We start from the raw sequence: 24,249 nt of genomic DNA on the forward strand, positions 1-24,249 counted from the left end.
TGTATTTCAGAACATTTTTATAGAGGTCTAACGACACAATAAGATTCTTCTATTTAAAAAAGAAAAATTTTGATTTGATTTCGATATATTATACAGCCCTAAATGGCACTACTACTAAGAATAAGTCCCGGTTTACACTTTGTTGCCGATAGCTCTATCTGATAGCTCTTATAATACTCCCCACAATGGAAGCATGACTTGAACAGATAGTACTACAGCAATGTGTTGTCATGTCTCCAGGACTGTACTGATGGTAAATAAACCTGCCTCTATTTCTAACTACTGTATTTATTCTGTTTGTACAGTGAAAAACCCATTGTCTTTCCTGTGGAGGTCTGTCTGCTGTGTAAGGAGTTATAGCAGATCTCAGAGGAGCAGTGTCTTGTTTTCCTGGCTGTGACTCACCTTAGCGCTGCACCTGACCGCACTCTGCTGCTGCTTTGCTCAGATCAGCAGGAATCCCCCAGAGCCTCTGTCCAGGTTAGGTAAGTCACTGCAATAGACCACTGGTGTTCAAAATAACAGGTGCATTTACAGACTTCAGACAAGTAAAAATGTGATCCACTGAAAAAATACAGAGAGCTAAACATGAGTCCTCTTGAACCCCGCTTACCCTGCTGTCCTTGATTTTTTTATATATATTAATGGGCTTCAACCTCCTGTTTCTAGGGCACATTTTGGGGACTTTTGACTTTTTAAAAGATATTATATTTTGTTTAGAATTGTTCATCATTATGGCTATGGTGCTAGTTTTTCGTCACTCTGAAACCCATGTATTGTTAAGTTATTTGACAGAAACAGTACAAACAAACAACCAAAGAATTGTAACTTAAGGCTTCAAGTAAGAGATTAGTTATCGAATAGTAAACCATGGAAGATTTAAAGATGGAAACTACCGGATAGGTTTGGCGTCTCAAATGTATTCTGACAATAGAGTAATGTATTCTACAGTAGTGGTCCAGCAGTTCAAGATGTTGAGCCGCTGCTTTTTTCTTTACTTTTAAAATTAGTTTTGGGTGTAGTGTTAATCTTTGGAGTTGCTGTCTGCAGATTTTGCCATTTGATTTATGACATTCAATTTCAATGTCTATAGGGTTTTTGGCAGACCCCAATAATAAATCAACCAGAACACATAACTCTTTTCTATAAGCCAGAACTGCAGAGTTTGTGGTTTCAAGTATAAATCCATGAGGAAAATGTATACTTTTACTGAACTGTACAGTGATAGACATGTGCTTTGACATCTAATTAGCATGACCATTAGCAACTTGAAGCTAACATATGGATGAATTTGTTGCCTTCATTTTGTATGGTGTTAATGTTTCATGCCACCTGTGAATTTCTGTGTGTACTTCTGTAGGATTTTTTTATGTCCAGGTAGAGACATGATGTAGTGTCTTTAGTTATAAGGCTGGAGCCACAGCATATGGACCAATGCATTAATGAAACTTAAAAGCCCTGTACACAGTTTTTGCTCATGTATTTTAGCAAAATTTGTCATATCCCAGTACATATATAGTGTAGAAGCAGCTCTAGAGGTAAAAATATGTTCACTGCATGCTGTCCATATATATATATATATATATATATATATATATATATATATATATATATATATATATATATATATATATATATATATATATATATATATATACCTGAAAGTTGTGAAACATACTTATAAACTCATTGCAGTAGATTATTAGGAAAGCATAGGGTAACTGAAGAATAACTGCAGACCATTTAAAATGAAGGGCCAATTCAGGGCCTGGAATTTCCCCACTGTGGGACTAATAAAGAATAATAAACTAATAAATATCTTAGTAGTAACTAGCTAGCCCAAACAACATTGATGCTTGCCCACCTAATCAAACCTACCAGCCAAAACACCAAACTATTCCAGTGACATAATCTAGGCTAACCAAGATCACTACCAAGATCTTGTAAAAAAAAACAACACATTTATTCTAAGAATTCAGTCTATCTAATCTAATTGTGATCCTGGTGCATTGAACATTTCAGGTAAACCATGACTCCAAGTACTAGGCAGTGTTATCGGGCCTAACACAGCCCTGACCTTAGTGACCTTATCCCATTCTAGATTTGGATGACCACTAGTCTAATATCGTTTCCCGTAAAGCATATTTTTAGCACTCCGTTAGACGCCCCTGCAAATGGGTGGCGTAGGCAGGATTTCTTCTACGTCACGCCACGCAGACTAGATGTTTTTTGCGTATACGGGGGATCTCCAGCCCTCTCCCCCCTCCTTCTCCGTGAATGAAGCTGCTCTATGGAGATGTGCGCGGGGAGTAAGGGAGGGAGGGAGGGGACGGTAACTGGAGGCTGAGCCAGGAGGGAAGGGGTGTGCCAATATAAGAAGCCCTCAGAGGAGACATGCGATCAGTTGTTCAAAACCTTTAGGGTACGGATACAAGCCAGACAAAACATCAAAAGTATTTCCACTCTTCCCAGCGCATTCCCGGGCTCTACATTTGCATATAACAGGTAAGTCATTTTGTGTTTTTTGGATATAGCCTACTTTTAGGATTGTTGGTAATTGCAAGAAAAGCTGGAGGGCTAATGAATCTTTGGGGAAATCAACATTTCACTTTCAATCTTCATCCTATTTAGTTATACAATGTTAGTCCACCAAAAATTACTTTGTGATCTGTGTTGTTTTGTAAAGTACATAGAACTCCATGTCAACTGCATATTTTTTTCCATTGTGCATTAATCTCCCAGAGGTGTTTAAAAATACATCATCTACATAACACTTAATAATTACCACTGGCTATCAATTTGCTTTGATATGGCTGGAAACATTTGAATTGTAGAAATAACTTACTGTGTGCCAGCAAAAAGAAAAAAATTAATAACAAAAATGCAAAACAAAACATAACTTTTAACATAATATTTAAGTAATAAAATAAAAAGGGAAAAAAAGTTTTTGGTTTGCTTTACTTTAAAAAAAAAATTAAATATCATCATGATTTAGGGAAATTGGACTAACACCAGTTGAATCATCCTCACAACATTTCTATTTTGATTGATTGTTGACAGTCACACATTAAATAAATCAAAGGGAAAGTATGGCAAGCCAGATAAAAAAAATACAAATCTCAACAGGCAAAATTGTCAAGCGCGTTATTATGCTAAGCGACGGATAATGATGATTCTAATGATAATGGTAATGAATGTGCATAATCTTTTCCCATTATCGGTGGAAGGCGACTGGAGCCCAGACCGAGAGGAAAATGGTTGCCTAATGTGGCGTTGACAGATAAATGAAGGCTCACTGGAAATGTTTAATGAACAATGAAATATGTTTACAATGGCACGCTGGTCTGACGTACAGGAGGCATCAACTGGACATCTGAAGAATGGGCTATGACTAATATTGATATGCGGTGTTTGTTGAAAAATTAAGTGCTAAAAGTTAAGTGAAAAACACACTCAAATTTACATAATTAGTCTGAATTAAAATCTTGGGTCAATAGCTGAAGGTGTCAAGAGTTTGAAAAGTAGTTAATTTGATGTAAAAATAGTTTAAGTAGTCACTTGGCAAAAAACAACACTCAAAAAAAAAAAAAAAAAAAAGACTAAATGTACAGAATTCCAGATATTTTAATCTTTGGAATTAAAATATTCCTGCCATAGAACTGTAAAAGAAGTAACTACACCACTGTTGAATTTTGAGTCCGTCCCAAGCCCTTATAAATACAGAAGGTTACATCCAAAGTCATCTGTCACAATTTAAACTTAATATCACTTGGTAGAATAATTGGTAGATATAATTACATTTATGGATATACAAATTGTCTACATTTTTAAATGACCCATTTCCAATTTGCTCTTGTTTAAATATCAGTTCATTGGAGTTACTTACACTTTAACTCATGTTGTCTTTAAACATGTCTGATCTTTGTCAATTACATTTCACGTAGCCTACAAGGTATATTAGTGTACTAGAAAACTTGTACACACAGTTTTAATGTTACCTCAGATAATTTACTTAAATGTAGTATAGTTATAGCTATCATTAAACATGACTGTAAATAATAAAAAGTATATAAATATAACAAAAATAAAATCACTATTCTTGATATAGATCCGTAATACAAAGTTCATTTCCTTTATTTGAAGGGATAAAAATATGTAACCTGCCATTAGAATGCTTTTAACCCCAAACAGCATGCCTTCAGTCATTTCAAATCATATTTGGTATTTTGTAAGATATAATCCCACCATACAAGATTTCCATGCAAGATACTTTTTGGGATTTCTTATAACAAATAATATAGCCTACGTACGTCATAACGTTCCCTTTATAATTAGCTCAAGAAGCTCTTAGATGGGCAGATTAGGCTGTTTACTGGATTTTTCATCTTGATCAGGTGAGGCTTTGGTTAATGCGATTTGGAGAAGACTTGAGCAGTGATAAGTCTGGTGGTGCCCCCTCGTCCCTCACCTCGCGGGGTTACGGGGGCTTGTGAGTCCGTGCTGAGATTGCTTTCCCCTGGGCTGCGTGTCCAATGGATTTGTGAAGGTGTCAGTGCAGTTTAACAGCGAGCAGATCAATGATGACACAACCACGTCAGCGCTGCTCCATACAGACAGCACCAGAGAACCAAGGCTGGGGGAGAACTCCGCGGCCAGTCGTGATGTCTCATTATTGGGGGGCTGCTGGTGTTACGCTTGTGGGTGAAATCTTTTTGCTCTTCAAAGGTCAACAAGCAGGGAAAGTTTGTAGAATGAAGAAATACTTTTAACCTTTCTGGATATGAGATCAGGGATTGAGAATGAGAAAGATATTATATTTAGTATCGCTCAGAGTGCATTGACACTTTCACACAGAACACATCAAAAATGAACCTTAACTGGCAACTAGACCAGGACTAAACAAGGACTAGAACAGGACCAAAACACAACACATCAACATAAGGACTAAATTGGACTCAGGACAAATGTGAATGCACCTTCAGTCTTTTGGTGTAGTCTACAGGGTCTTCCATGTGTTACTGGGTTGGATAGTCTAAAAATATTATCTAAAAACATGGTTGAGAATATAAATTGGTTATCAAGATACCCCTAGTTTTTATCCCTAGAGTGTTTAACTGGAAAAGAGGTTGCGAATGATGAGCTGAGTGAGCATTACGTTACTTATACAATGGCTCATTATAAAATACCAGAACAACTGTTTAAAGGTGCACTGTGTAACTTTTCTGGTGCCACCTGCTTGTCTCCATGAAGATGATATTCCTTTTCCTTTTGGCGCATTAGGTGAAACTGTTTCAATAGTGCAAAAAAGTGTGGTGGGTTTGGAGTTGGTTAGCTGAATGTTAGAGCTAAATGATCAGAATGAGTCTGGCGAATGTGCATGTAAAGACTTTAAAAAACACAGAGGAGCACTTCTGAATTACCACCTGATGATGTCACACAGTGGTGCAAATGTTTTTAGCTCTCAAGTCAAAATATGTAAGATAATTCAACTCCCTGTGAGTCTTTGTTTTGAGGAAACAAATGGTATGGTTAAAAGCTTCAACTATAAGAACATAGTCTAAAGTACCCAATTACCCCCCTTTTCCAGTTTTATTCCGTGCAGTATGATATTAATGCATCTTCATGGGACATTAATGGGATAGTTGTGATTTCTATTGCGCTCAGTACCATGAAGGACATCTAACAGTGGTGTAGAGTCTGCCGTGGTCCGTGTCTGTGTTAGCTATATCCCGAGGTGGTGAAACCTTTTCCAATTAAAAAGAACCCAGCGAGTGCAGCAGATGAAAACAGTTGTAACGTTATGCTCAGTTGATCTGATAGGAAATCATATCGGAGCTCATATTTAGTGGAAATGTGAGTGCAGGATGTGAGAAGAGAACGGTGTGAATGGCCCACTCAATTTGTATGCCCTGCAGCGAAGGGAGATAAAGGCAGAGATATCAGCCAATTGGGTTAATCTGCAGATATAAGGACAAGACAAAACAAGATAAGCTCAGAGTCCATCTAGGTATTTTGAATGTAAGTGGTATCTATAGTATTACCATATAGATTGAAATGTGTTTAATATAATAGGCAAATGGCACATAAAGTTTACGTTTTGAAGATGGGGTTCAGTTTATATGGAACATTTTTAACAATTCTTCCAAATTAGTCCAAAGAATTTAGAATTGTTTTTCTGTAAATAAATAATTACTTCAGGAAGCTAAAAAATGCTTCCTGAAGTAAGAGGGGATTTTTTCATGTATGTAAAATTGGTTTTGCCTCAGTGTGTATTGTAAAAAGATTAAAATAAGATTGTTGTTTATCTTTTGCAAACCCAGAAGCAATTAGTTACCTCTGTTAACAGTTTAAAATTAATTAGTTTTGTTTTTGACATTTTCAAGATGGTAAAAATTGGGCACATCACTCCTAAGAACAACAAATCATATTCAGGTCACTGACAAAGATTTTAAAAAGCTAAATAACTTTTGATATTATACATTTGAGTCTTTATTTTAAGAGCTTAAAGTACCGAATGAGATAAGGTCTGAACTGCAGCTTGAGGCAAACAAACTGAAGCAAAGTTAATGTGCTATCTGTAGATGTAACGATAACAAGACAAATTCTGTTCTTCTGTGCTGTATGTCACTGCAGCTCCTTGACGTCAGGCTCACCTCTGTCATTTTTCATCCAACTCTGACAAATCTGAACTTTAATCACAGCTAAAGAGTAGCTATAGGTGTCTCCATAAAGCAATGATTTGACATATGTGTGTAGGACCACCTTATTTAGTTTAGTGGTTATTCTGTCAGTTTAGACGTCACAGAACCGGTCATGGGAAAGGCCACTGCAGCAAACGTAAAGTGCATGTAGAAACCCTTTTGTCAATCGACTGTAGGTGTATAAAGCATCAACATTGGGTTATCTTTTAATATTCTATTGCATACATTTCTTTCAATGTATGTATAGCTGGGTTTTATTCGGCATCGCAACATTCTATAGGGCAATAATATTTCAAATATATGCAGACTGGTATTAAAAGGGCTTCCTGATTGCTCAGTGCTTCCTGAAGTCAGAGGGGATAGGAACTGTGGGCAGAGTTATGAACAACAAATCATTTTTATAGTTTATTTTAATAGAGTTTTTTCTCAGGCTAAGGTTTAGTTTGTTTTCATGCCTGACAGTTTTGACTGCTCACTAGTGCTCTTCCTCAGAGTGGTCACGTGATGTTGCTGTGAAGTATCTGGTCAGCTGATTTAAATAGGTTTTGGTGCTGTCTTCCTACCAGTCGAGGCAGGACGACAGTGCCATCTGCAGTCCGGCTTCTTTAGGACAGTATCCCAGGTGTGTGAGAGTAAAAAGGCTCCTCTTCCCTGGTTTAAAGTCTCGTGGGCACGTTTCTGTATTTTGATTTCCTCCTTAAACCAGTGACAATGTTTGTCGTCCTCTGTCCCAGTTATGATTGGGCTGTCCCAGTTCATAATGTGGTTCTCTCTTTTACAATTGTCAGAAATTGCTTAAGTTGCTTCTGTTCAGCTTTGTGTTTTGTTACTTATGTACACGCCATCGCTGTTTTCTTCTCACATTCTGTCCTATGTTCCTTTTTTCGTGTACTGAAAGCCCTCCCTGTTTCCCCGATATGTTTTATGTTTCTATTAAAATAAATAATTTTCAGCTCATAAACAGACAGCAGCAAGAACAGATCACTTAAACCACTTTAAACCCCAGTTAATAGTGGCTTAAAATGGTTATTCACATTTTAAGATAATAAATCAAAAGATAAAATGGGGTTTAGAATGCTAAATCTTTCATAAAATTTAATTCTTGCAACTGGTGACACTGACTGGTGACTGCACTTGATAATAGCAAGAAGTCTGGCTATTCAGACCTGAGATCTGAGGTTTTAAAGCAAAAAACACATTTCAAATGTTAATCTTTGAATACATTTATCTTGTGTATTTGTTGTAGTCCTTGCATACAGGTCTGTTGATGCTAAGTAGTTGAAAATACTATGTAGTAATCTTGTGTATTCAGTCCATGGCGGTGAGCAAAACAGCTGAATAGATTAAGTCTTGAACTCCTCTATAGGCGTTTGGCAGATGACAGGCGAGTAATGAAAGCTAATGAGATAAGTGAGCTCATCCTCTGAAAGTCAGTTTTGAGCAAAATGCAGTTATTGATTTATCGCTCAAATCACTTATCAAGCTAAATAAATTTTCTTTCAGCTTTCTAAGGGAATTGTTTATTGTTCCACTAAAGTGAGTTTCAGATAGTGCTTGGTAATTATTATACGCTGGAAATAAGAAATAATATTTATGGCTGTATACATCAGCTATAATTATCTAGGTCATTTTGTATTAAATTTGTTAGATTGTTTTTCCTATAATATATTAATGATATTCAGATCAAAATCAATGCCTGAAGCTTTAAAAACAGAGTCCAGATGATTACCTTTGAGACCTTTGTTACCCCACAACTCTTCATTGTCTTGATAGATTGATTTAAAAGGGAAGTGCAGCAGCATGGTCTGTTCTGTAGAAATCGACAGGTCCGGATGTAAACAAGTCGAGTAAAGTCTCAGGTTAGCTGTAGCTTATTCTGATCAGGGTTACCAGATTTTCAGAGAGAAACAAGCGACCAAGCCTTTGAAAAAAAAAAACTAAAACTAAACAAGACCAGTGTGCACTACAAAAAGAAGCCCCAAATAGAAGTAGCTAGTTAAGTTTGTGTCACATCTGAACAAACGCTAATGAGGGGCACATATATTTATTAGCATATTTAACATATTTAATGGTTTTAAAACATTAACCACTTGTATTTCAGTCAGTTTTGTAGACTGTACTGTATGTAGTCATTACTGATTCTACAATCTGACTTTCAACATTCCAGACTTTCAAAAAAAAAAAGACGCCCAAAGTTTCTATAAAATAGCAAACCTACCAACTATGATTCCAATCAGACCCTACAAGACAGAGGACACATGACTGATGGAGACGTGGAGGTTGTCTCCAGAATGTCTTGTGGTTGGCGATTCACCCATCTCTTACCACCCTACCTAGGCACACCCCTGAGTTGTTCAAGTTGTTCAACAATATATATAGGCTACATTTATACAATTTATAAATATATGAATGCTTGTACCCAGAGAGACTGATGATGTCCTGTCAAGCAGAATGCCAGTGGGTAACAGGTGCTGGGAAACCACTGAGATTCAAATAAAAGGTCATTATTGAAGAGTTGATTCTAGTGACATTTGTAGAATCAGCTCTACAATAATAATTTAGCTTGAAACAAGACAAAGAATTTAAACAAGCAATAAATGTAAAGAAGTCCAAATCTAAACCAAAATCTTAACTATTCAAAATGTATGAATAAACATTAGTAATCTGAATTCAAGTCATCTCAAAGTGTAAATGCTTTTCACTGCTACTGCTGTAGCCTACTTAATTGTAACATTGTGGCGTTAGCTTTTAAAAATGGCCGCCATATTCTAGGGACACAGAAACAAAAGGGACAAAGGGAAGTGTCAAAGCAAAAAGTGCTCAACAAGAAGCAGAAAGTATCTACGCACAGGGATGCAGAGAGGAGTGGGGACCTGTGGGTTATCTGTGCATTAGCAGGCTTCTTTGTGCTCCATACACACGGCTAATGGACCAGATAGAGTGAGTCAGGGCTTTGTTAGAAACGTACGCCAGGCTTTTCTTTTCCTCCTGCGCCTCATGACACCCTCTGAACCTGGCACTGATGCTAATTTAGCTCAGTGTTAGCTAACTTTATTAATACCCTCAACTCCATATTATACGCACTTGTTGGTTTGTTCCACTCTACATCTTTCAAACCGCAGCTATGGAACATTATTCAACTGTTTGGGACAAAAACAAAATGCTTGATATAAGAGATGGGCTAATAACAAGACTCTTACGGCTTCCTGTTTTCTCTTAATAAAGTATTTTCAAGGTCTAAGTTAGAGCTAATGGAAGAAGGTACAGAGTTTGAGGCAAGATAAAAGCATTCACTTGAGTGCAATATGTCCAGTTAAAAGTTTGTCTATTTTGAAATAATTTATAATGATTTTTTACCAAATAGCTTTAGGCATATTTAACAGTGATTTAGAAACAGAGATAATATGGGATACGGTGTTTTCTTTGCTGCATACACCTCCTGGTAAAAAAGCTATTGTAAATAAGTAGAAGTGGCTTGTATTTAATAAAATGTCTTTTGTTGGAATTTTGATTTGGTTTGAGTAGATTTTGACCAGTGAATTCTAACTGAAATAGTATTTTTTTTATTATTTAAAACTACTCCGTATAACTTTTTTTGAAGAGTCTGTTACCTGCTTTGCTTCATGAAGTTGTTATTTTATTGGCTGTGATGTTCCACTACACGAAATAAACATATCTATCTCCATAGAGGCAAGCAGGTAATGCCATCAATGCCAAATTACAAGTTGCAAATCTGTGGAAAGTCCCGCTCAGAGTTAACATGTTTTTTCAGGTATTTTGTCACATTTAGCTGAATAAATGTCAGATATGTTTAATGATTTCCAGAGAAACAAACAGGTGACAGACTCTCCAACGGTAAAGTTTCACAGTGCATGTTTAAAGTGAAATGATGAATGTGTTCTTACGAGGAAAATTACTTGTTCCAATGGCATTTTGTAGACCTGAATTACCATATTAACTTGTTGCATTTGTTTGTGACAGCTTAATACAGTACAGTCTATAGTCTACTTAGTTTTACTTGAACAGTAAGTCTAAAAGTACTAATTGACAGCCTTGTGCAACTGTTCAGCTGTATTGGTTTGAGTCAAGGTAATTCCTTTCACAGCATTTGGAGTGCAGACCAGAGGCCACACTTTAACAAAAGCTTTTATTGCTTCCTGTTAGATTCAAAAGATAAATCAGGATTGTGCATTTTCAGGGTCTTAGTTAAACCTAATGGAGACACAAGCGAGGCAGTTGTTTTTCAGGTAAAAGCATTCATTTAAAGGAGAAGAGAACAAACCACCACTCCAGTCTTATTGCCTCCTGCTTTCATAGTGATCATTTATAGAGGAAGTCTGTTTTGATTTTAAATGAAGCGTATTTTTTCTTCTGTATTGCTCACTGTAATGAGACCCAAACACCGACAAATTGCTTGGTTTGCTGAAGTGTCGTAAATTTAAGGCCAATTTGCCTAGCTTGGTGCAAAAAGCGACAAAATGCAAATGATTTGCATTATGCAAATTTGAATGGATAAAACTATGAAACTGGAGGCCAACAATGTAAAGGTGAATCATTACTATGAAAATATAGCCAGCTTTTTACATCTATGTTGAAAAACAACAGTTTGGATATTGGTACAGCATGTAGACTTTGTCAAGGTCTTGCTTTGCCTTCATTACCAGCTGAATTTTAATGATTAAAGAGATGATGAAAAGTCCATATTTGAAAATGTTGACATTAAATATTGAGGTTAGCATTAGCAACAGTTAGGAAATGAGTTGTGTTATATTTGTTACTTATTACAAGCTCTTAATCCCTTTTTGCATTCAGAATATCTCCTTGTTTTTTTTCTGAAGGACAAACTCAAGAACAACTTCTGTGACTTTTGTGTCACTGAAATGATTTGATTTAATTAGTCTTATTTATTAGATCACAGTCTTCCATCTAGAATACAAAGTCACTGATTGTGTTTTGTAGCCAAAATATTGCACTCTCATGGATATTGGTTATGATTTTATAGCTATGAATTTAAACTGCCAAAGCATAAATGTCCAGCCTGTAATGTTACACTTACTATATGGTGAGAGGGAATGGAGATTTTGATATTATGAAACTGAAACAAATAAGTTTCACTTAACTCTCATTCTAAACCAGAATGTGAATGATATCTTTGACAAAGATTCATTTTGTCTTTTGTTTTAATTTAAAGCATTTATTTACCTGCGTAACATGTTTGAGCTACTTCCTGTAGCTTTCCTCAGAAGCACCATGTGATGGTGTAGTGATATGTCTTGTAGGCTGCATGATTTTGTCAGACAGTAGGGAAGGCTTTCACCCCCGAGTGTCTGGCGCCTTCTCCAGGACTGCATCCTGTGTATGTGATAAGGTGTTTGCTCCCTTGTCTCAATGTATGCTCTTTAGACCTCATTTGTGGTTCTCCATGACCTCTCTGTTCCAGCGGTGGTATTTGTAGCTTTCAGCACGGATGCCTCTGGCATTGTTGCAGTCCATGTGGTGTTGTGTCTTGCAGTGATAAAATGTGGTTGATTTCAGTTCTCTTAGGTCTTCTAGGCTGAATTTACACTAAGCTTCATATGCTTACGTCTCATTAGCATAGGGACCCATCAGTTGTAAATTACTTCCTCAGACAATACAAATGGACAGTGTCTCCATTCATTTCTGTGTGTGACGTGAGTTTATTGAATGCAGAAGCACTTGAGGAGTCGACCTCGGGTAATGGCACATTACAAGAGGTGTGCATACCAAGTGGCCTTGAAATAAATAGATAGACAGATAAGTGGGTCAGGTGTCAATGAGCGAACAACACCTCTCAGAGCAGATCCATTAAACCCTCATCTCTGTGATCTGTTTGAATGGACTCTTCTCACAAGTGCATTTTCACTCAGGCAAATAGAACAAACACATTATTGGACAGTATGCAGCTAAGTCATTAGTACAGTTATAATTGACCATTTGTTTAATATATAATCATGGGATTCATTCGACTAGTTGATGCATCTATTTTTCACAGAACAAATAAATTATTACTGTTGGGAAAATAAACTCATCTAATTGACCAATATATTTTGATGCAAATTTTGTAACCACAATGAAAAATGAGTGAAGATGTAAGCCCATGTGAAAAGGACTATGCTAACTCTATGCTAACTCTGCTAACTCCACTTTGAAGAACTTATACACAGTGTTTCAACTGGATGAACTTCTGTGAGACATTAAGTTCAGAATTGGATAAAATCACAAAACATGTGTCGCGTAAAAGTGTGTTCCTTTGAAAGCAGTGAATTATGAAATATAAAATAATGTTCTGAAAAGTTAATTTAGTAAACAGATACAAGTGTGTGTTTATATTTTGACAAAATATGAGCCATCAAAATCACTAATAGCAGCATTTTGCACAATGATCATTATGAAACCCAAAGGAGAATCCCCAGAGTTTGCATTTTAAGAGAGATAAATGGAACGGACATTAATGCCTTATTAACAAATATGAAAAATGAAACACATTTGGTTGTGAAAGCCTATTCAGATCAGAACACAGGGAACAGCATCTATTCACAGCTTTAGACTTAGTTACACCTTCATTTAAGATGTGTAGCGAGGGTCACTTAGGGGACCCTTAACATTATCAAATGGACTTACTCAGCACAATGGTAAATGACTACCACACAAAACATGTTACCAACACCAACACATTAATGATTTCCCATAAAGCCATTTTTATGCATCTAAATGGGCCGTAGTTTATCCACTGAGGACCACCAGAGCTAATGCAGTACAAAACCAATGGTCACGCTGAGCTGTTTTTACTTATTTATTTATCTGCGCTTGAATGGGTCCATCAATAGAGCGCTCCCTGGACAGTGTTTAAGCCCCCTCTCATTGTCAATACTTTCAGTGACGTCAGTTGGCTATAGCACAGCCGTTTGTCTTCATATTAGTAATGGTGAAAAATTTGCACTGAAATTCCAATTTCTAGCTCAACCTTGATTATGATGATACTTTAGATGGCGACAGAAGCTCAGATGATTATCCTAACATCTTAAGATTGGTAGCTTGTTTCCAGGTCTGACTAGTATTACTATTGATGTGTCCTTGGGCACAGCACCTTACCCAACTTGCCTGAATGTTGTGTGTGGGTGTGAATGTCTGTAATAAGTGGTTGGAGAAGGAATATCCATGGAAGGTGTGTTGGGTAACAATTCCCTGTGCAATAGAGTCTGTGGTACTTATTCAAATGGTCAAAACATGCATGTTATTTTATTTCAAATGTAGTCTTTCATTTTTCATCCTTGGGGAAGACACTTAACCCTCCTCACCCCATTGTCTGTTGTAAGATTAACCAGCCTAATAAAAATACTGGAGTCAGGACAAGTGTGAGGGTGAAATTAGTTTTGGATAAAGATAAAGATCAGTCTATTAAAAGTTTAAAAGTGGACCACACAGCTCTGCAGACAACACAACTATAACTTCTTTTATCTGATGGTAATAGAAAATACTGCAGAATCAAGCAACTATAGCACCTTGGGCAAGTCTTAACCAAAGTGCATGTTAGTGTTATTATATATACCATTGATGTATATATGGATTTCTGTAAGACACAAATGAATACAGTATTGAAACTGCACAACTGCACATTTCAGTTATTGGCCAGCACATTGCTTGGTTACTACTTTGTTAGTACTGGGAATATCATGATTAAAAGTCCAATATAGTATGCATTTCTCTGTTTACTTAGACTACAGGCTACAGTAGCTGACCCAATGGTTGGCGGTGTGAGTCCAGCTCTCACAGATGAAAGCTGGCCTTGTGCCCTTGGGCAAAACATTTAACCTACCTTGCCCCCAGTGTCTGTGTACACTGGTGTATGAATGTGTGAGTGGTTCCTTGATGTAAAGCGTTTTGAGTGCCTTGAAGGTGGAAAAGCGCTATATAAATATGTGACCATTTACTATTACCATTTACTTTGGGCACCTGAGTTGTGGTATATCTGGTAATATAGCTTGAAATAATGTATACCTAAGGTAGCAAAAATATTGTCCACACAAAATATCAGCAGAAGGCACTAAGACTGCATCTGCTGGTAGATTGAAAAGTGCAGCTCTGGTGAGGAAGACAAACAATATTTGCAAGATCAGTAAATAAATGTGCATGAATGAAACAAGGCACAACTCCATATATGCTGTTGAAGAGGATACGGCCTAATATTGTAAAGGTAAAGCTACATTCAAACATAGATTTAGAAGAATTAAAAAGCAACCAACTAATATTTAACTAAACAACCAAGCTGAGTAACTGATGAAAACTGAACAAGAACCATGTTTCTTTCCTCACCCCCCTTAGTGGGTCATGGGGTCGGTTTGCTTTTAGCATCAAACGACCCTCTAAATGTTACTGTTATTCTATCATTAACTATAATGGTAGGATAATTGTGAGAATTTGAGAAGATACGGTCTGTAATACAGAATGATCCGTGAAATTAGAAACTAATAAAAATGTCAAAGACTTGGTTAGGCAGGATCAATGGTTGAGGACAAAGTAATTTGGAAAGTTTGGTTTCAAAGCTTTAAGTTAAACAACCCTCTCAAGTGTCATTATGGGAAGTTTTTGACATTTTTGACAAACTTATTAGTAAGCTTACCTTTAATCCCTTAAGTCTCCAGTGACAAATACATGACAAAACTCTTCATTATCTTCTGCACAGTTTTGATGCGTTAACCTTTTGTGGCCCTAAGCTTAATCCTTACAGCACACTGGCAGTTCGTCAGCCAAGCAAAACTGTATGTTATAGTGCGGGTGTGTTTTCTTGTTATGTAGAGTCCTGAGACAAGAATGCATTGATTGACAGTTCAGAATGGGGCCGAGGAGGTAAAGTCAAAACCACAGCTGCTATAGAGAGGTGACAGCAGGATTCTGCATACTTCATTATGTTATCTGCAGCTTCTGTATACCCACAGATAGTAGAAATGAATAGTATCATATTATGTTATGACCTAGTTTATCATATGAATGTTCAATAGAAGGTGTTGTAAAAGGTCCTTGCAGTGTGATTACATTCACATATATGTTGATTTAAAGATTTTACAGAACCAGGTCAGCTTTGCTTTTGTGGGACTATACATGTAGCCTCCAATACATTCATTCAACAGGGTTAATCTATAGCACCTATATGCTATAGATGCTCTGACTCATTAGGGTCAGGAATGATGCAAAATATGAGTCAGGTGACAATTCATACCTTAGGGTAGTTCAGTGTTTTAGCAGATACTCCTTTCAGTGTAGTTAGGTAGTTAGATATTCAAACCAGTCCCTTAGAGCTGCATCAGAACTGAAGAAGCTACTTGAGTGACAAATTATAAAAAATGTCATTTCTACTGACTTACTATTACCAGGCTGTGTTTAGCAGGTCAATGTATTGATATTACACAATGCTTTTAGACTTCGAGGTGCATTATAATTAGATGTATTTTTCATTCACACCTCCGTGCTGGTAAGGTATTGTTTTGGCCATAGTTGTACAGGGGCCTTGCCCAAGAGCACAATGGCAGAATACAACTTGTGGGTGCTGGATTTGAGCCTGCGACCTTCTGCTCTAACATTACATTCTTGGTATTTTATGTTACTGTTATGTTTATGTTTTAATTTAATGGAGTTTTTAAATTGAGTTTCTGCACACATCAGAAGTGTGGGGCAGATTCAATACTGATGGCCAACTATAGATTTTAAATATTGATATAAAGTATGTGGATGTATGCATTTGTATTGCAGTCAGCAATTTTTGTTAAATTGCCTGAAAAATATCCTCTTTGCAATAACAGATGCAATACTTTTCCCGCTTCTTTTAAATATACATTTATATATAATTGCTTTTCATGGTTGAGCTGAGTTTGCCTAGATGCATCTCAACTGATGTAATGAATATTTACACACATATAATTGAGCATTTATCGCCTCAGAATATGTCCCTGTTGATTTTGGACATTTGCCCACCAAAATGGACCACTCAAATTCAGCTCATGTTTTCTATTGATCTGCCTTGACGCAATCTTCTTGTCACTCTTCCTTCCATCGTTGTTTTTATGTGTTTATCTATTTTTCCTGTGGGGTATTTTGGCAATTGAACATTGTGCTTGGAATGTTAAAATGTTAAAGTTATAAGTGGCACTTTGTAGGAAATGAAAAGATATTCCATATAACATGATTTTGAAGAAGCGGAGAAGATTTCCGTTTTCTGATGCAATTTTATGTAACGCCATTTTAGACCCTGCTTGTTGAATTGTTTGGTTTTCAGATATGATGATGCCACACTCTGAGATAAAACAGGATCCAGTATTTCTGTATTTTTATATGGTTGCATTTTCTTCCCAATATTCAAAAGGAAAATGTAGAAAGTGTTTTAAATGAAAAAAATCTGTTATTCTGTTCATATCAAAATAAACCACAACATCAGCAAATTAAATACAGTATATACTTTTTTTACCTGCTCAAATCTCATTTAAACATTATAGAAATGGATAGGATGGAAGATCTGAAACAAAAGCAATATACACATATCCATGAGTTTTAGAAGTGTGAAAAAGTAGAACCATTGCCATAGCGATCAACAATGTAAAACTAAATATAATGTCTTTTGAATGGGGAAAAAAGTACTCAAATGTTGCATAAAACAGTAAGCTGAAGCCCATGCAGCACCACAGATAAATGAAATCTCTTCTCTCCCAGGCTCAAGACTCTGGACTGTGGGTTGGTCCTGATTTTTCTCCATCAAAGGACCACCTTTCGGACATTGGTTCTAGCTGCCCCCGTGCCTGCCCCCGCCTGCGCCCCTGTCTGCCCCTGTTCTGTGTGGGAGTGATGAGGAGTCCTGTGTGGAGCCTGGTTGTGCTGGTGCTGGGGTGCGTGTCCAGCCCAGTGAAGGCCGACTGCCAGGGGGAGTGTGTGGCCTGTGGGATCCTCCTACAGGAGCAGCAGATGGAGCAAGCCTTTAACACTATGGTGAGTACACAGCACCCGCAGGCAGAGCAGATAAGAGAAGGCTAATGCGTCCTGTCAACAGCACACCGTGTGGACCAACCATCACAAACATGACCAGACCAGATGAAACCGCGATTACAGAAGCCATTTTATTTTCTCTCCACTGCTGTCTGCTTCTGTTCTGTGGGTGGAGGATGTTTGGTTGTACTCAAATAGAGAGAAACAACTTTTGCCAAAAAGTTAAACTTACACACTTTTTAATCTCTCAACACTTACTTGTGTAACAAGTTTGACAGATCTTTGAAAATCTATTTTGTAAGCCTCAAGGTGGCATTACTGGTTTTGAGAGATAAGATTTCAGAAAGCATCAGGTTTTCCCAAGGCATAAATCCTTGTTTATTTTATATATCTATGCATATATTATAATAGACAGTGTGACACTGTGTGAAGAGATCTGGTTTACCCCATCATCTAAAAAATACGCACTCTACTATACCTCCCTTAAAGGTGTGTGTAATTTTTCTCATTTGAGGATATGGCAACTGCTTGTCTTCCTCCACTGAGATGAAATGTTCCACAGTATGGCATGAAACATATCTATCTCCATGGAGACAAACAGATGACGCCTTCATGCCAAGTTACAGATCAAATCTGTGAAGAGACGAATCCTCTTGTTTTTAAGGTATTTTTGGTTTTGCACTACAAACACAAATGCAAAGTTGTCATACAGTGAAACATTCCAAGCAAAGCAACAATATCTTCATGCAAGCAAACAGGTTTGGGACCCAACAACAGAAAAGTTACATAACACACCTTTAATCATACAGAATGTTTTCTAAATTACAGAGTAAGGTGCGCAAAAACACGTTATTACATTATATTCCCATTCAAAAATCCAATTGTATGTGTGTGTGCAGAGGAATGCAGTCTAAACTAAAACAATCCCACCCTTGTGCAGACAGACCAGGGTAAAAATAGTGTGTGGGCGTCTACGAGTCGCCTCAGAATGGCTAATTTAGCTGATAATGATGCAGAGACAGAGACAGCTGGGACCTTTTGGGAAGTTGTAATGGAACTATGTAATTGAGTGCGGGTGGGTTTGGTGCGGTCGGCCCTACCCAGTGACTGACACCTTTTATCAGGCTGCATTATGTCTGCCGTCCCCCCCAGAGCCCCAGGTGGATCCCTTCTCCAATCCCTTTTGTTTCCGGCATCAGGCAGAACCGCTGTGTGCATTATCATGTCAGGAAGCTCTCTGATTAATGCACACATACACACTAGTTCACAGAGATACATACTTTAACCTTACCTACCTTCTTGTTGCATTACGTTAATCTAAGGGGAAAAAAGAGGCAGCCCGCTAATGCTAATTGTGAGCAGTGTAGTCTTTTGTACTGCTAAATGAATCCTCTGGGATCCTCCTCTAAGCCCATTGTTTAAAAGCGAGAATAAAAAATGCAAAGACAATGGAGGTCTAATGCAGACTGAATACAGTGAACATTGAAGCAGTCCAGAAAAGAAAGAGCAATTACATTTAAGCAATACAATTTAATTAAAATGTGTATGAGGTTTAGGGGCTCACTGGTGGTGGTAAAATGGTCGCTTTATCTGCCTTGAGAGTGGGAGGTCTGGGGTTAGCTATAGTGTCTCTTATTATGTGCAGGTTCTAAGCCAAGACAAATAAGGTACACCTCATTGTCCCCATGGGGAAATCTGTCGCTATCCTTCAATGTTAACAGGGCTAGTCAGGAGCAGTGGCGCCACAGTGCAGTGGTTGGGGACCCATCTCCACATCTTGAGCTAGGTTTGGTGAGGACTACCTTTGAATTTACCTTTTGTGCATGTTTTTGGTTGATGAGAGAAATCAGAGTACCTGGAGGAAACCCACCCAAACCTGGAAGAGTTCTAGCCACTTAACCACCATTTGTATTCTTCTTCTTTGTATAAAATTGGCATTAAAGAGGAATACATGTAGTAAATATGACAGAAGTGACAAGAGAGAAGAAGAAAGCAAGGGGGTTGAACTTTCCCAGTTGTTGAGCCAGGATCCAAACCAAATCCAAATTTATGATTATGTTATTGTACCTGGTTTAGGTTGATACTATAAACATGGAAAATTCTTACAGACAACATGCAAACTCCACATGGGTAGGATTAAAATCTGTTTCATTTCTGTAAAAAGGATGTGATAACTGCTTCACTAATATTAAAAACAGTGATAACACAGTCTTAAGAAGCCAGTTGAAGCAAGTAATTTAATTGATATAACTTTTTTCTGTCAGAATTTGATACAGCCACTTTGAATTCTCAACTTGTCTGCAGACCGGTGTGGAAAATGAGGAGTAAATGAAGCAGCGGCCACAGCTAATAATTATAATAACCACCATCTAATCGTCTGTCCCAGTGGTCTCCAAGTCATCCCTTTTTACACACCTTTTTTCTCGGATATCTAATGTCCTAACCTTTGAGAATAGCCCCATTTTCTTTGGTTTGCCACCCTCCCTCAACAACGCAAACACCCCTCACAAACTCCGTGACAGCATTGATCCAATAGAAGTCCCCTGGTGTGCTCATTTCATTTACGATGCTTAATTAATTTGTGCTGATAGACTCGCTGCGGAACTCCCTCTCGTCCTCATTCCTTTGATGCGAACAGGTTTTCAGATAACCAGGCAATCTATGGCTTATGAGGGAGATTTGAGGAGTAAATGGGATTTGGTGCTTAACCTCACTCTGAGATTTAACTCGAAAAGGGCAAAGGGTTTAAAATTATGGACACGTCACACATGCCGAGGATGGAGTAGCCACGGTGGTAGTTCTGAGTATTGTTACCTGAAAATCTAACTGTAAAAGTAAAATTATGACAATACAGTACAACTATTCAATACAGTTTATGCTGAAAGACCTGGAATATGAATCTGCCACTTGCTTGTTTCCATTTCTCAGTGTGGCATTAAATATATCTATCTCAATGGAGACAAGTGGGTTCCACCTCCAAGCCTAGTTTCACGTCAGATCTGTGGAGAGGCTCACAGTGCATGTTTTTCTGAGGTATTTGTGAGCGATAAAAACGCCTGTAATTAATGCCATATTGTAGAACTTTCCAAGGAAAAGCAACTACATGGTTATGGAGACAAGCACCAGAAAGTTACATGATACGCCTTTAAATAAAAGTAAGCTACCAAAACATGTTTATCCCTTGGTACGTGGTCTAAGTGAGTCAGCAGTTACTCAACATTTTGACATAGGTACATTACCATTTTAATTGCAATGTTACAACATTTAAAACTACGTAAACTGTGAGAAGCAATGAGTGTCAGGTATGAGGATAATTAGGTAGGTCATTGTGAAGTCTACTCCAGATCGCTGACGAAAAACTCCCAGATGCCAGCTCTCATTTTAACTGCTCATGTCGAGCAGTCATTGAAAAGTACATTCATCATTTTGGGAGAAAAGGAACTCATTTAGCAGCTGTCTATCAAACCCTCTGGCAATTTGCTCTAATTTGGTGCTGTCCATCACTTGCTACAAGTGGATGTCAAATTTAAGAAGTGACAGAGGTGTCAAAGTGGCACCTCTCTTTCTGTATGCAGATAGAACTATGTGAGTTTTTTTTTGTTGTTTTTTTCAAAATCAAAGAATCTGCCAGCCATTTCTGTTTAATTTGTTATATTATGAAAGAAAATGATTGTGATGGATTTTTTAAGTTATGTGATGGTAAGGCTTCAATAGACAAGACAGTTACCTGGATACTGGGTTCACCACCTGCTTGTCATGGAGACATGGAGTTATTGCTTTGTCTGGAATGGTCCATAGTGTGACTTGGTATTTACTATTTTGCATTTCAGTTACAGGTGTTTAATGGTTAATGCCATAAAATCCCTTGAAAGCCTGGGGGCATCACCAGCTTGTCTCCATGGAGATACATATGATTGATGCCATACTAAGGAATATTCTGACCAAAGCAATATCCATGGAAATGTGCCAGATCCTCCACCAGAAAACCAAATTAATATTCTAGGTCTTTCTGCATAAATATAATGCCATACTGTGTAGAACATTCAAGGCAAAGCAATAACTTCTCCATGGAGACGTATGTTGAAGCAGGTGGTTAACACTTCACTAAAAAGTTACATAGTACACCTTAAGGACAAAATGAGGGAGAGAGTTGAAGAGACATTCAGAAGAGCTGGGCCAACCACAGGAATCTGATATAACCATGTTCTCCTGTATGTGTGCTCCAACCTAACCCCTAGGCCAATTGTTCTCAAAGTTTTCACCTCAGAGTATCACAATGTAAACCAGGTCAATAATAGTACTATATTCCAGACTAAACTAGGGTTAAACAAGGCTCTCTACAGTAGTTATTACCAAAATATTACCCAAGGGAGGACCCGAAATGGATCAAACTGAACTCTTCTAACTGTGTGCTCCTGTGCAGGTGTGCTTATTGGAGTGTGAAGGTCACGTCTCCTCTTCTCTCACGTGGGAGGTGTGTAAACGCGCCGTGCCTCTGTCCCAGCAGACGACCTTCTCCAACGCCGCTCTGCTCTTCAAAAGAACGGGCGAGGAACTGACCCCCCAAGACCTCCGCTCAGACGCAGAGGGACCCCAGTATGACTCTGTCCTGATGGAGTCAACAGAGGAGAGGGAGAGCAGAGACGCGGAGGAAGAGGAGAGCCCACTAGCACCCAATGATGAGGAGGATAATGCTTCCAGAGCCATATCCAAGCGCTTCGGGGGCTTTCAGAGGGGCCGGCACGGATACAGGAGAATCTTCAGCGCCCCCATCAGGCCGCTGCAGAAACGATACGGGGGCTTCATTGGGGTGAGGAAGTCGGCGCGGAAATGGAACAGTCAGAAGAGAGTGAACCAGCTCCTGAGGCAGTACTTGGGCATGAGGAGCAGCCGTAGTGGTCGCCCCGTCACTCGGGTGTGGAGGGAAGAGGACGACCTAGAATCTGCCCCCCTTCTGTAAATACTCGTCCCCCGCCCTCACCGCTGTGTCCCACTCTGAACTGTGATGTCACAAACAGACTGCACCTTCTGTCTGTCCCAACAAGGAATGTTCTGTGGAGTTTAAGTTGTGCCAAAAAAGTCAAATGAAACATAAGGAATTAGCCTACAAGTTACAAAATCCCATTACACAAAAATTAGTCATGTTTTGATGAAGTCTATTATCTGATTGTCTCCATATTATTATGTGTGGAATGTTACACAATATGGCATAAATGTATGTAATTAGCATTTATTTGCTACTGGATCTTCATTTCTAAGAAAAACCTTGAAAATCTGGAAAACCTTGAAAATCATACCTTCTTATTGCGAGCCTTTAAGTCTAAACTTGATGGTTTCACCTGCTTGTCTCCATGGAGAAAGATACATAGATGTAGTTATATGGCATACTATGAAATATTTCAGGCAAATCCAAAACATTTCCATGGAGACAAGCAGGTAGTGAAACCTGCCCCTGAAAAGTTACATGGTTCATCTTTCATTTAGTAGCTGTAGTATAATCTCATTTGTTGGTGCTTTGGTGCTTTTGTTGCGGTTGTCACTCACAAATATCAACAGTGACATACAGGATTTCTCTCAAATAAACATTATTATCTACACCAATCTGAACACAGTCCCCCCCAAAAGTGGTTAGTGAAAAATATAACAGAAATATTAGCAAAAGAAATCCTGTATCACATTTTACCTCAAACAGTGCAGTTATGCTACCCACAAGATGTTTCTTTTAATATTTTTGGCACAAACTGAATTCCATATTTTTTCTTTTGACCTTATGTCCTTCTTGAAGCATATTTTCATGTCATTCTGTTGAATAAAAGATTGCCTGGAGAAGTGCCATTGAATATGCTGTATTTTGTGTTTTGATCTAATGGGCCAAATGAGATTGGATTTTGTGTATTTTCATGCACTTTGCTGTGGACTCAACATCACGGCTTCAGCAGCTTTTGCACTCTGTATTTTGTCTAAAGGTAACTTATTAAATAACTAAATAACTGAGCGAATAACAAAAAGTTGACCAAGCTCTATAAATCTCCCCAATTTTTTATGTAATTTGTAAGTTTATTCTTTCTCTTGAAAATAAAGCCATACACAATTGCGTATGCGCTACTGTTAATTAATGTCTAATCTAATCTCCTGCTTTGGGACATAATTAATTTACAAAAAAGATACTAAATTGGTTTTCCGTACATCCAAAATGATTCTCTTTCTTGATCTAGCCTGTTTTTTGTGGTTTCCTGCTGAGTCGTGATAAAATATGCCATTTTTCTTGATGTTGTATTCAGATTTGCTTCAGAACCACGTAAGAGACGTGAAGCTCAGTCTAGTGGAGCAACAGTGGCCTCTAGTGGACGACTCTGTAATAACACTGAGTAGTTTTTTTTAGACTCATCTGGGATCAGTGATTTTAACAGTACAATATAACTGAACCAAATACACTTCAAGTAATTCTCTAAAGGGTGAATTTTCATATTTTCTTTAGATGACTTCTGACAAACACATAAAACATTTTTAAATCTAAATTATGCACTTGAGTAGATACATGTGCCATCTTTCATTT

General features: G+C 37.8%; 1 protein-coding gene across 2 annotated transcripts; it reads left to right on the top strand.

Annotated features, from left to right (window-relative positions):
* Positions 1-423: 423 nt before the first annotated feature.
* On the top strand, positions 424-23,680 carry pnocb (prepronociceptin b). Of its 2 annotated transcripts, none has more exons than XM_055232256.1 (3): positions 424-480; positions 17,424-17,696; positions 22,117-22,760. In XM_055232256.1, exons 2-3 carry the CDS (start codon positions 17,556-17,558, stop codon positions 22,651-22,653), a joined length of 678 nt encoding a protein of 225 aa, XP_055088231.1. In that variant the 5' UTR covers positions 424-480; positions 17,424-17,555; the 3' UTR covers positions 22,654-22,760. The 2 variants fall into 2 exon arrangements, with proteins under 2 accessions (XP_055088231.1, XP_033846983.1); XM_033991092.2 differs by lacking the exon at positions 424-480 and adding an exon at positions 2,404-2,505 and having other exon boundaries at positions 22,117-23,680.
* Positions 23,681-24,249: the final 569 nt, after the last annotated feature.

Source organism: Periophthalmus magnuspinnatus, chromosome 24 (assembly GCF_009829125.3).
Source record: "Periophthalmus magnuspinnatus isolate fPerMag1 chromosome 24, fPerMag1.2.pri, whole genome shotgun sequence".
In the NCBI taxonomy this organism is placed as follows: domain Eukaryota; kingdom Metazoa; phylum Chordata; class Actinopteri; order Gobiiformes; family Gobiidae; genus Periophthalmus; species Periophthalmus magnuspinnatus.